General features: G+C 36.8%; 1 protein-coding gene across 1 annotated transcript in view; it reads left to right on the forward strand.

Annotated features, from left to right (window-relative positions):
• The first annotated feature begins 304 nt into the window (after positions 1-304).
• The window catches only part of klhl4 (kelch-like family member 4), a 44,139-nt gene continuing 30,696 nt past the window's right edge, over positions 305-13,747 (forward strand). Inside the window, exons 1-2 of the mRNA XM_079892530.1 lie at positions 305-545; positions 640-1,320. Coding sequence (XP_079748656.1) covers positions 902-1,320 — 419 coding nt within the window. The 5' untranslated portion in view covers positions 305-545; positions 640-901. The remainder of the gene's footprint in view (positions 546-639; positions 1,321-13,747) is intronic.

Raw genomic sequence — 13,747 nt, forward strand, 5'->3', positions numbered from 1 at the left:
TTTTGTTCAAAGTGCGTAGACTGTTTTAGATGAAATATGTATAGGTTTCTTAACATACAGCATTCTTATTGCGATTCAACAGCATAGTACACATTCAAATACTGTAGACATTTCCTGAACATTTATTAGAGATGAAACACTGACTGGTGCTGCGATGAAGAAGTCAAAACAGTGATACTCTTTGGTGTTTATCTGTCACTGTGGCTTGAGACAGACAGTGAGAGAATAATTTTTCTGCATGGTTTCCTCCTTCGTTGAGAGGCTGAGACTGTCTCCCTCGGGATCCCATCAGATTGGGGGGGGGGGGGGGGGGGGCTGTGTGAGAAGACATGTCTATGTGCATGCGTGAGCGAGAGAGAGCTGGAGCGAGGGAAAGAGCATGTTTGCACACATAAAGGAAAGGGGCAGAGTGTGAGTGCGAGTGCAGATGATGCTGCTCGTGGAAAGAGATGGTGCTGGTTTTGGCGTTCCTTCCTGTGCTACAAGATTTCCCCCACTAAGGTTTGACCTCTGCGTCCTGTCTGTTTGGCACCTCACCTTCTCGGGTAAGAGCTGTTCATTTTTTTTGCTGCTGGAATCAGATCAGGTTGCTGTAAGCGTTCCTCATTTTTTTGTGTTTTGTGTGTGTCGTATGTGCAGAGAGACACAGAACGACAAAGGGAAGGGAGGAGGGTGGAACAGGCAGAGGATATCATGTGTGTTCTATAAGTAAGGACAAGGAGAAGACAGAGTTGGAGAAGAGGGGAAATAAGACACAAGGCAGAAGCTGCAGACATCGTCTCTTTTTTGGCCAGAACCGGCAACAAAGACAAAAGAGGTAAAGCCTCAGAAGCCGAGACTCAGACGTTCTGCCTCGTTATTCCTCGGATTCCATGTGCCACTGCGATTGAGGGCGAATAGGATGTCTGTGTCTGGAAAAAAAGAGTTTGACGTGAAGCAGATCCTCAGGCTCCGCTGGCGCTGGTTCAGCCACAGCACTCAAACCTCAGCTGGGAATGGGGGCTATATCCAACAGGAAGGTTTCGACCACCGGGGAACACCGGTCCGGCTAAAGAGTCACTCTCGGGACAGAGGAGGACTTCGGAAGAGCAACAGCCCTGTGCACAGCATTCTGGCTCCGAACCCTGGACCCACGCCTGTTTATGTCAGGCCGGGGAATCAATCATGGCACCAGCAAAACATCATCCAGCACCTCCAAGCTAGCGAGGAGCTTCCCAAGAGCAACTCACCTTGCAGTGCCAGGAAAGAGGAGGCGAAGAGCAGCCATGAGGATGTGAAAAGCAATCCGGAGGATCCCTGTGAAGAGGAAGCCACAGACAGGTAAAAAAAAAAAAAAAGGAATCTCAGTGCAGAAATAGAACCGTGTGTGAAAATGTGTGAAGAGGTGCCTGCTGTTGTCAGCTAACACATTCAAGCGGCTATGTTTTGCCGGTAGGCATAAAATACATGCGTTTTTTAGATGAAAATCCTATTTTTGCCCTTCATGCAGTAATGAAAACAGACAGTACGGTGCTGAGAGATGAGCGAGGTGTTATTTTGGCACGGAGTGGATTTACGGTAAGCCCCAGGGAGCGTCAGGATTGAGTACAAGTACAGTATTTAACTGTCACTTTATTTGAGCTCATTACGCCAGTGAAATTCTCTCAGAACTGACAGTTTGTTTTATTTTCATTCGCTGTGTTGCCAGTGCTTAGGGCCGCCGCTTACACGTTGGTTTGGTCTTCGGAGAATATAATTTTTCAATCAACTCCACCATTGCAGCTGCCACCACAGCTCACCTGGGAATAGTTCATTCACATGGCATACGGGTTGTAGAAACACAGCTCTGAAATATCCATGGATAAATTATTCATCAAGCAGACATCTCACAAAACACAGAGGAAAACATAGAGGCGTCTGGATTTAGCTGGCAGTATAACACATTCTGTAAGCCGTGAGGTGGTTCGCTCTTCATTTTAGCAGCCTGCATTTTCATAACCTGAAGCTGGAATATTTCACGGCTTGTTAATGCATGCATCCTCTGCCTTATAAATGTTACAGAGAGTATACCATTACATCAGAGACCATTGGCGCAAGGGCTATAAATTTGGGAAGGGCAACCGGATGAATTATCTTTAGTGGGGATGATATTTACACATCAGTGCAGTTCAGAGAAAGAGAACATTTAATTTGCTTGCGCCGATCGATCGAAATTTATGAGATTATAAAGGCCTACTACCTACTTCCACAGATACGTTTCAATTCACATATTAAGTGCTGGATGTTTCGAAGAGAAAGGTCTTGTTTTTTTCCACCGAGTAGCTCTGTCTAGTATAATGTCATTGTAGTGTAATGCAGGAAGTAAACATTTTCTCAGATAAGGAAGTGGAGAGACTGACCCACAATAAAAGATGATGTCATGAGAGATAAAACCCAAAACACACTCTTTTCTAAAGAAATGTTTCAACATACAGTACATAACATTCTACACCTGATCAACAGTTGTAGTCTTTTATGCTTATACAGTCCTATTTTATAAGACTATAACCGTTCATCAAGTGTTTCTGACAATATTTACATTAATTTAAATCTTGGTTAAGAATAATATACTATTATGTCAGGTGACTCAAATATGTAAAAATGGTAATAGAATCAATTTAAGTAAAATACAATAAATAAAATGGGTAAATCTGGCAAGATTATTCCTTATTGAGACATATTCACGTATTGCTTATCTACGCAAGACATGAACTCTCAAACATCAAGTTTTGACTCTTTAAAAGCTTATGTTAATTACTTTGCTTGTCTAAAAGCTTTCTTTGTGTTAGTCCGCTGCACTGATTGATATGGTCTTGCGAACTAAAGTACCATGACTTCATTCTTCATCTACCATAGAAAAGACCTATTTTCAGACTGAAATGACATTAGCTGCAACATTAAAACAAATTGCAAATGTAATCTTATACACTAGAAAACTATTAACCCCTGAAAGTTACCTGCTATGTTTTCTTGAGCACCACAGTGAGGCTATCACGCATTGTGTTATGAATATTTAATCAGAGAATTAGATAAAACAAAAGAGATTTGATCTCTTAAGACTTCCCCCATCATGTGCTTTAAATAATACCTCAGAGCCTCTAGGTATACAATGATACATCTGCTGTTACATATGTTTGTTATTCTGTGTTTTTCTTCCCCGTCCTTTTATCACTTTTCATTTAGTATGCGTAAATAAAGCATAAATTTGCCTTACAGGCACAACGTGATGGAAATGAGGCATTTAATGTGCCTCTAGACTCGGGATTTTGTTGTGCATCTCTGTGTGTGAGTTAATAGTGAGATCAGTCCAAGTTCCCAATTGCACATTTTTTACCCAAAAGGCAAGATAATGACTATTTATTATTTATGCATTTTATTTCCCTGTAAGACATTCATCAGTAGGGGAGAGCCAACTGAACAGGAGGTGGTAAAGCATTGATGGAGTGCAATTACAAATCAGAACAAGAGAATATGTATGTAAAATTATTAGCACACATTATTTGTTATTTGGTCTCATAGGTTGTTATTAAAATCATTTAAACACAGAAATGTTCCATACTTATCTTTAACATGGCGTAACGGTTAGGTTTCTGGCTTAGGTTTCCATTCCCACTTCCGTTTGCTGTCCTCTCTACATTTGCACTGCTAATAAAATGAAATGAAAAGGCTAAGAAAGAGTTATTGACATGCAATGTCTCAAAACAGATGCACAATTATGTTTACTTTTACATTTATTCAAATTGAATACATTACTAGAAGAAGTGCCAAACATGTCATGCCTAATAATGTAAGCTATATAAAATGTAAGCTATATTCATCTGATGCAACACTCATAGATTTCATTACCAGTAAAACGTCAAACCGGTGTGGAACATCAAAATCTTGTGAGGCAGCCAAGGCAGTAATGAATAAAATATTTTAGGAAAGAAATTAATCTGGATTCAGCCTGGAAGCCATATCACTATGGGAATTGATGAAAACTGCTGAATACTATGTTTAGAATGTTTCTGTCGATCTTCTGTAATATCGAGGCTGCTGACCTGCTCAACATAAATAATTCAGAGGGGTTAATGAAATATCTATCTGTTTTAGTATTATTTGTTCAAACAGAAAGCGAGATGAAGAGGCGTATGAAATATACTAATTACAGAGGTCATGGTGATTTTGTAATGATGAACTGAACCAGTAAAATAATGTTAGTGGAGAGCAGACTGGTATCCCAAGCAGAACTAAATATATGATGTGTTTTTCATTCAAATTAACATCAAATTCAATATCTTACTAAATCTAACATATAGAATCTCTAGTTACAAACATAGATGGTATTTTAAGCTATGTGTACTATAAACACTCATTTAGAATAAATTAATATTTCTGTGAAACATCTGTTTCTGATCATTAAAAAAAAACTGAGAGAAATGTTTGGTGTCCTACATATCCCTGCAGGCGTAAAGGGCTTAGAGCACTCTCAGTGATCTGTGTTACCATTTCTTCAATAGTCTAACAAGCCGACAGCATGCTGCCTTGCAAAGGGTCATGGGTGTTTTTCTACAACACTGTTATGCGCACATTAATAGTTCATATCAAGCATTCTCATGAAATCACAGTGGAGAACTTTGGATCAATGTTTTTTTTTAAACTGTACTAATACTAATTTTCTGTATCAAGCAGATGACCATATATAGCCTATCATGACAGACATGATAACATGTTTGATAAAATGCTAATGACCATTCAGTAGTTTGAGTGCATTGTCTTGAATGCACTGCAATCATTTCATGAAATTTAGTGAAAGGTTGCGAGTTTAAAATTAGTATTGCCTTAGCTCACTGTAATGACTTGCTGGAAGTAATTTTTATTTTATTTTATGTAAATTCTTTACATACCCCTAGTTTTACCCCTCAGCGTAGGGGGCGTTTTACCCCACAAGCTATGACTTTAAAAAAAAAATAAAAAATAAATAAATAAAAATATAATTATATTCCTTATAAATAACATATGATCTCAAACTACAGACTTCACTATTCATATATCATACATCACTGTGATATCCTGCAAAAAAAATTCTCTTAAACACTTGTTTACTAATATCTGAAAATTATAGCATTTACCATGTAATCCTCTTCTCTTCAAATATGTCGCTGGTGTCAGCTTCTCCATGGAGATTTGTACCCGTTATCAACGTAGTAACAGCAAATGTATCTTGACTACCTCTAGTGGTTATTTTGGGAAAAACAGGTGGGGGGCGTTTTCCCCCACTCTACCCATTGCAACTCACATTTGTTTGCGAGTTTGCGATTAGTTAATATCTCACAATTCTGACTTAATTTCTTGCTATTCTAACTTTTTTTCCTCAGAATTGTAAGATATAAACTTGCAATTGTGAGAAAAAAACTCTTAAAGGGACATGATGATGGAGAAAAAAAAAATTCCATGCGATTTGCGTTCCCCGAGAAACTTTGCATTCGCTCGCAAAGAAGTCAAAAGGTTTGCAAGCGAATGCAACGTTTGGGCAGAAGCATTGACATATATTTTTTTCCTCCCATCTAATTTTTTTTTCATCGCCATGTCCCTTTAGGGGCTCTGTAGAGTTGTGAGATAAAAATACACAATTACCTTTTTTATTTCATGGTGGAAACATATGGAGCTCAAAAAGAACATGGTAAAGACTTTTTTTTTTCGTTCTCCCGATAAACTTTGTGTTTGCTCACAAAATGTTTGCGTTCCCCCGAGAAACTTTGCGTTCCCTGGTAAGAATACAAAGGTTTCGCGAGCGAACGCAAATGTTTTGTGAGCGTATCCAAAGTTGCTCAGGTGAACAACAAACATTTTGTGAGCGAAGGCAAAGTTTCTCAGGGGAACGCAAAACATTTAGCAAAATAATTTTTCCTCTCATTTCTTTTTTAGGCTTAGAGGCTCTGTAGAAACAGGTTTCCATACACAACATAACATAAATATTGTACAAAAGTGTTTAGTTTTATAGATGATGAATATATGATTTAAATACATTGAGGCTAAAAATATCCTATAGTCCTAATGTTAATATGTCCATTAAATAGTGCACACAGTAATAATGCTTTGGTAGGCTATATGTCTATCAGAAACACAAATAATCACATGACAATCATGTTCACCTAAATTACATACAATTTTAACACTTTTAGGCTATTAAATGCTGAAATTGTAATAATAATAATAAAGTCAAGTCAAGTCACCTTTATTTATAAAGCGCTTTATACAATACAGATTGTTTAAATGCAGCTTTAGCCTACAGTGATAACAGGTAAATGATGCCTTTCGGCTGTTGTTCAGCTGATGTCAGTTCAGTGTTGATTCTGTTCCGTTGTGAAGATAATCAATTATTAAATTATTTCATTTCATTTATAAAGCAGTTCTGCAAAAAATAATGTCATCAACCAGCTCAGATCAGTTCTCATACAACAGCATCAGTAGGCTACAGTCAGATCAATAATATTGTTGAATATTAAGTGTCCCCACTAAGCAAGCCAGAGCCGACAGTGGCAAGATATTCGGCACATTGCTAGTTGAACAGTCCTTGTAAAAAAAGAGAAAAAAAGAAGGAGAAAAAAAGACCATCCCTTTCTTTTGATGAAATGCTGTCTATAAGAGGAATTTTAGCCCTGACCCTTTAATAAGGAAACAGCAGAGACTTGAGTCAGCAGCTGTTACGTTGAATGATATCTCAATTTCCTCTCAATTGCCTTGGAAAATAATGACACCATCTTGTCATAGGATGAGTAGAGCTTCATTTCAGGGAGAGATTTATAGTATGTTCATAAAGCATTGACAGGTCAAGAGACATTGTCCAGGTAGAGGAATAGGAATGTAGTGTTGGAGGGGTGGGGGCATGAATGTGTTGTACATGAAATGTTTGCACAGCAATGCTAGTTTGTTTAAAGTATATATAAAACATTGAAGCTTAAATAGGTGGAGCAAATAAATATTGAACACTATTTCTAACAAACATTGTAGTAAAATTGGCTTTTCAAAAGCTTGTTTTACAATCTTATAAATTAAGACTTTGGCTTGAAGCTTGATTTTGTGGGGGCTTTATTAATTAATCAGTGAATTAAGTTTTTATGTTTAAAAAAAAAAAAAAGCATTTCACATCAGCCTTAGAAATATCTAAACTTCATAAGGGCTTATTTAAAATTTTTAATAAAGGGCAGCAGGAAAAAAAGAGAACGTTTAGAAAATGTGTTCTTTTCAAAGGGTAGATTGAGACAGCAGCAGACTGAGAGCTCAATAGCCTTTATAATTAGTTTCATAATTCACATTTACATTAAATATCTAAACAAAACACCATCTGTCTTACAGTTCATCTAATATATAGGAGTCACTATAATATACAATGCAAATATTTGTGTAGTATGTTTAAAACACACTATATGTGTAAAAGTGCCACATACTAACACTCACGTCCTCATTTCTGCAGAATGTATTTTGTCTTTCGAAATGCACCTATTAGCATAATTATTGATAATTCAGGACTTGTTGTCATTTTAAGTCAATACTTTAAAGCCAGGCGATAAATTATCCTAACACTGCTGAGTGTTCCACATTCAATCGAATTATCATTCAGCTTTTCAACATGTCTATTAGCCTCAGCATAATTTGTAGATGTTCATAATTTGCATTCGCTGAGAATAGGATATTAGAAAAAAATGCATGCTTAGCAAACATCTGGCTTAATTTTTCTTACTGAATATGATGGGGGGAAAGATTATTTGAAAACATAACGAATTCATGCATAGTGTATATTTTACCTAGCCCATTTAACTGTACTTCTTTAAATAATGTACAGAGTGCAGGAAAGCCCCTCTGTCAGAGGACTCCTAATGGCATAAGATGTTTCTGTGTGCTGATCCTCAGTGGAATTCTAACATTTTCTGCACAGCTTTTATAACCCTTGAGGTAAGCACTATTTAACTTGCAGTTGGTTAGCAATTGTGATGAGATACTGCACACTGAAGGGGCAATATAGTCTGAAGATAAAGAAGAAGAAGAAAAAACAAGTGCAATACTTATGATAATAAGAAGAGGTCTGACCTGGAGGTTCTATATCACTTTGAAAAAAAACATGCTTTCATCTTCACACCTGTTCGTCTTCTGAAGGGCTGTGCGTGGTTTCATTTACAAATATCCTCAGTGACTTTATCTTTGTTTTAAAGTGCAGCTCTTGAAAGACAGAAAAGAACAACCCTGAAGACAAAAAAATTACAAACATGCCCGGGGGTATTGTGTTTTTATGAATAACTCTTTTCATCTCTTTAAAAGGGCAATAAATAAAACAATGAATCAAAGTAAAATGTCTTTAATGCACTCCACCATGTTTTAACTACCACATGTGAATGTTATAGCACTGAATATTAAGACATAATGATACGCTAGGTAATTGTTCCTCCGCTGTTTCTGGAAGAGGTATGTTTAAATGCAATACAATCTAATTAAAGGCCTTGAAGATATGTGACCTGTATTGCTACTCGTAATGTTTTTGTTGTTGTCTCATTAATAATGCATTCATGGAAGTTGTTCACAGAATGTGGATTATTAAAAACCAATTCCTGGCAGTTAACCTTGATCTTTAAATGCAGTGCATCATCATTTGACACTGTGTTGACACTAAATAGGTGCAGGATTAATATTAATTACCATTAACAATAAAAATGGCTTCTCTTGGCATTACACCCTTATTCAAATGCAAAGCTGTGTAGTCTAATGAAAAATACATCCTTTCTCACTTCAGCATGCAGGCCTTAACTTTAGGAAAGGAACCAACCACACCTTTGATCTATTCAGTCAGGGTTGACAGTATGCTGAAAGGACTTGACTTTTTGACAAGTGGAATTCATATACTGTTGGTAGGCATTTTAAGGCAATACGTTATTTTGATTGCTACAGTAGCAGCAATTTTATGTGTTCACAGTCACAAAGGGCCACAACTGTTCTATTGGCCTACATGGCTTTCCTTGTTAAAGAGGTTTGGATGGTTTATAACAACAAATATGGATAGGGTCGTAAACAAAAAAAATATTTCTGAAAAATCTTTCTGCCCCTTACGATATTTCTGTTATTATTTTAGGTGCCTAACTTATAGGTAGGGGAAATAAAGGGAACGCAGATAGCAACACAGTGCCGGCCCAGATCCGGCCCACATCTGGTACGTGTGGAATCCACGTGTACCAGATGTGTGGGCCGGATCTGGGCCGGTATTATGTTGCTGTCTGGGAAGCTGGTCATTATAGCAAAAATTAACCCTGTCAGGTATCACTTTCAAGGGGACCTTTTACAATAATTAAAATGCTGCTCCACTGCAACAGTGTCTGCACACTTTCCAGCGGTGTTGGTTCCGGAAGTATTTTTTCCGTTCATTTCTACCATAGGGATTTCAAAATAAGCCATGAACCAAGCCAACCTGCTACAAACTTTGATTTGAAGAAAAAAAGTGTTTGAAAATCTTTAAAAAATACAAAGACAAGACTGTAATTATCGGCTTTAGTGAGGGAAAAACCTACAATCCCATGGAAGCTTTGTGAACAGCTTAATCGAATTAAAAACAATGGAGAAATATAAAACTATATGCATTTAAAAATGTTGATTATGTAAGGGTTAATGCCCTTAAGAAGGGGATTTGGCAAGTGACCATTGTAAGCGGGTTAATGCCCTTCGAGGTGTCCATTGTCAGGTATTAATGGACGGCGACGAGGCGCGTCGGACGGTTGCCTCCGCCGAAGTCCATTAATACCTGACAATGGACACCTCGAAGGGCATTAACCCGCTTATACCATGGTCACTTGCCAAATAACACATTTTTAAAACATTAGTTTATATATTTTTAATTAGTTTTACAATCGAAATCTAAAGTTTTTACAAACAATAACTTGGTTTCGGAGATATTTATAGTATCAACGCTCAGCTCGTAGAACCCTTCAGTTTTGTTTTGATACAATAAATTGTAAACGGATACTTTGACTGCCTGTTGCTATGGTTACTCACAGCTGATGTAGCCAGCGCATTTATTTATTAATTTCGAACGGTAAACAGTCAGTTTCACCAGAACTCCTTTACTAGGTGTCCTCTATCACTTTTTAATGGACACCCTGCAGCCAATCAGAATCGAGTATTCACCCAGACCATGGTATAAACAGTATTTATTTTATATGTTGATTTAATTGCAAGATATGCATATATTGAAATATTAAAATATTTTGAGAGTGTAGGGAGAAACTTCCCTATCAACACCAACTTCTTTTTCAACAAGTCATTTGCAGTGCTTCATGGGAGTGGGGTGGGGCTAAAGAGCTCTTTTGAGTTTTTGCTTGTTTTGACTTTCTGATTGATAGCATTTTCTGTTCAGTTTGTTTCTGTTTAATTTTCTCTACATTTAAAAAAAAAAATTCACCACGAATTCTGCTGTTAAACTCGATTATTTTAAAAGTTGAAATAATGTGCTGGCGGCTTCAAAAGAAGCAAATACTATCAATTACCAACCTCGTAGCTCACAGTAAGGCTGTCTTTAAAGGTTTATAAGTTATCGTTAAAAAATCAAAATCAAAATCTTGTAAGGTGGAAAATCCCTTACAATTGTATTGTTTAAGGCAATATTTGACTCATACTCAATCTGTTTATGCCCATTCTGACAAATGATTTGGACAAAACTCTTTCTTAATGCTGATGGCTGGATATTTATCTCTTAAACGGTCATGTTCTTTGAATGCTGGAATTGAGCAATTGTGCTAAAAGAAAATAGTTCCTTCAGCACAAATCCTGGGGCTTACATGAAAACAGATCCATCTTAAAAATGAGGTTGAGCCCCCATGTACTCACTACACCAGACTTAAAGGACAGTGGGTGAAAATGCTGGAGGAATGAAACCCAAGTTAAGCTGTCTGGGTGATAAAGATGATTTCTACGCACGACTTTGAGCGAGCAAAGATAGCTGTAATCCTCTTTTAGAAGTGAAGTTCATTCATCTTTCTTAGTTTATTGTTATGGAATTGCCTGTTAGACACACACGGCATATTATCAGTATTCTATGAACTGAAGAATTATAGATATGCCAGGTGCTTTAAAAGATATGCAAGGCAAAAAATGAAACACCTTGCAAACATTGGCCTGGTATTTTTTTAATAGACTTTTTGAACATAGGCCTACTCAGTATTTATTTTGTCTCAGCATCTGACGGTACTGTTTGCACTTGTAGTATTTTAACCCTTAAATGCATAAATGTTTCGCCAATCATTATTACATATTTGGGTCTTTAGCAACCCCGATCTATATCTAACATGGATGGATCTCTACCTGTCATGATAATATGAAACTCTCCTGATATTAAAGTAACAATTACAGAAGATTAAATTAAATACATTTTATTACCTTTTGGAGCTTGGAAGGGTTTGAGCAGATATCATCACTGTCCTTGTCAGAACTCTTTTCCCAGTTAATTTAGCATCTGGTTCATATTCGCCATCTCAAACATATTCTCAAAACTATCATTTTCGCTGACAGCTTCTTTATCAGATCCACCATCAAGTGACAGCGACACTAATATTTGATCGTGTTCAGTACTTGCTCTGCAGTAAATCACTGAGCCATTTCAAGTTTTGCTGATGATACTTCCTATTCTTTTGTTTTCTGCCTGCGGTAACTATGAGTTAAACGACACTTCATCATTGTGTATTAGATATTGCCACATTGTGGAATAAAGGTGAATTGCACTTATTCAGTCATCAAAGATAAAATTACTGTTGTGCAGAAAAATATACTTACACTGTTACACACCTGGGGTCTTTAGAGACCCTATACAATTTTTACAAAAAAATAATGGAAAAACAGGCATTTTTTTTATAATTTTCTATATTGATTCTAATGAATAGATTGAGGAACACTAAGAAATTTGAAGTCTAACTTAAAAAAATGAATGAGGAGGAGGGTAGTGAATGAAGCCCCAGGTCACTAAAGACCCGAGGTATGCATCTAAGGGTTGAACATGGAGAGAAGATTCAGAAGCTGAATTTGTCAATTTCATTGTTTACATTAACAATGAAACATCTTGTTCAATGACATTTTGGAAAAGAGAGGCAAATTGCAATATGGATGAAAACCCCACAGACACACAGAACTGGTTCAGTTATTCTTTTTTAAGCAGGAAAGCACTGTTGTGCAGCTTCAACATAATGTTTGCACTGTGCATCACTGAATAACAAAGCAGGCTTCAGAAACCAGGAAAGAGACACTGACACGCTGCTCTATGAGGAATAAGATCCTGCCACTTAAAATCGCTTAGGGCTGCTTCAGTATGTTTGCAACCACTAGCAGCTATTTCTTGAAAGGTCAACCGAATACATGCGCAGAACACACGTGGGCAGAGATGCTGACACATATTTCATAAGATCCTTGAAAAATCCTTCAAAACTACCTCCTAGCAAAATTCTCATTTGATTGACAACGACTCTGAGCTGCACCACTAAAATTGTGAAAGCATGATTATAAATATTTGTGTGCAGTTTTTGTTGAGAGTATTGATCAAAACACTTATCAGATATGCAGAGCTAGTGCACTTTAACAAATCACAGTTTTTAAAGAATAAAATATTCAAGGCAGATGATACTACTGATGATAAGGATCTGTTTTTGAAAGAAGGGGATGATGTAAAATCACTTTGTGGTGCTCCACTCTGTGTTAGGCTCTTGAAATAGCGTTTGAAGAGCCTGTTGGCAGGCACTTGTCAAGAAACGCTCAGGTAACTGTAACAACTTCCCACTTGTTATTGATCTGGTTGAATGGAGTGATACAGTTCAAGTTCAATAACTGCTCAGATGCTGTACTGATATGGAGATATGATGGGTTATGTAATACACCACAAGAGATTCCTATAAATGCCCTCTGAATACATAGTATGCAATATTTCATATACACTAGCAGTTAAACTACTGAGCTGTTCATTCTTCCTGTTTATAGTGCATAATGATTTAAATTTTACAGCAAGTAGTACTCGAAGACCAGTGTATTATTAACACAGAAAAAACATTAAAAGATAAACATATAGAAACAAGCAACGATAAATCTTTTCAAAAGCAATTACAATGTAAGATTAATACATAATATAATATGCATGAAACTCCGATATTATTTAAGGGTTACAAAAATGTGGTTTTGTTTGCTATACATCATTTTTCAGATGCATTGTGGCTCTTAAAGACCCTTTATATAAAAAGCCAATTTCACAAGCAGAAAGAAAACATTTTCAGTAAATTTACAACCTTTCAGAAAGTGATACAGAAGCAATTTGGTTCTCCGATATTGGTAGACATAAAAGTCCTCTCAGCATTTCCTTTGAGCAAAAGTAATGCATCTAGGTTTTTACAGCCCCTCTTATGTTGGCTTATTTCTTATTCAGTACACCCAGCTCTGTGCCAAAATGTCGTTATAATGTCATGGAGATAAATTACCCATCTATTTAGCATAAAAAACAACCCTATAATGACCAGAAGGAGTCTGGGACTGGTAGCCTTTGCTGTCTACACAATATAAACACGCTATTGTTAAAGTTTTAATGTCGTGCAGCTGCAAACGTGTCCCGTTTAATTAATAAAAACATGTTGGCATAATGCAAAGAATGTGATGTACATTTAATGTCTTCTTTAACACTTGATTGTCTTATGCAACATCAGCAGCTACTGGCTTTAAAACCAATAACCGAAGCACG

This window comes from Squalius cephalus (genome assembly GCF_949319135.1).
Source record: "Squalius cephalus genome assembly, chromosome: 14".
NCBI classification, from domain to species: Eukaryota; Metazoa; Chordata; class Actinopteri; order Cypriniformes; family Leuciscidae; genus Squalius; species Squalius cephalus.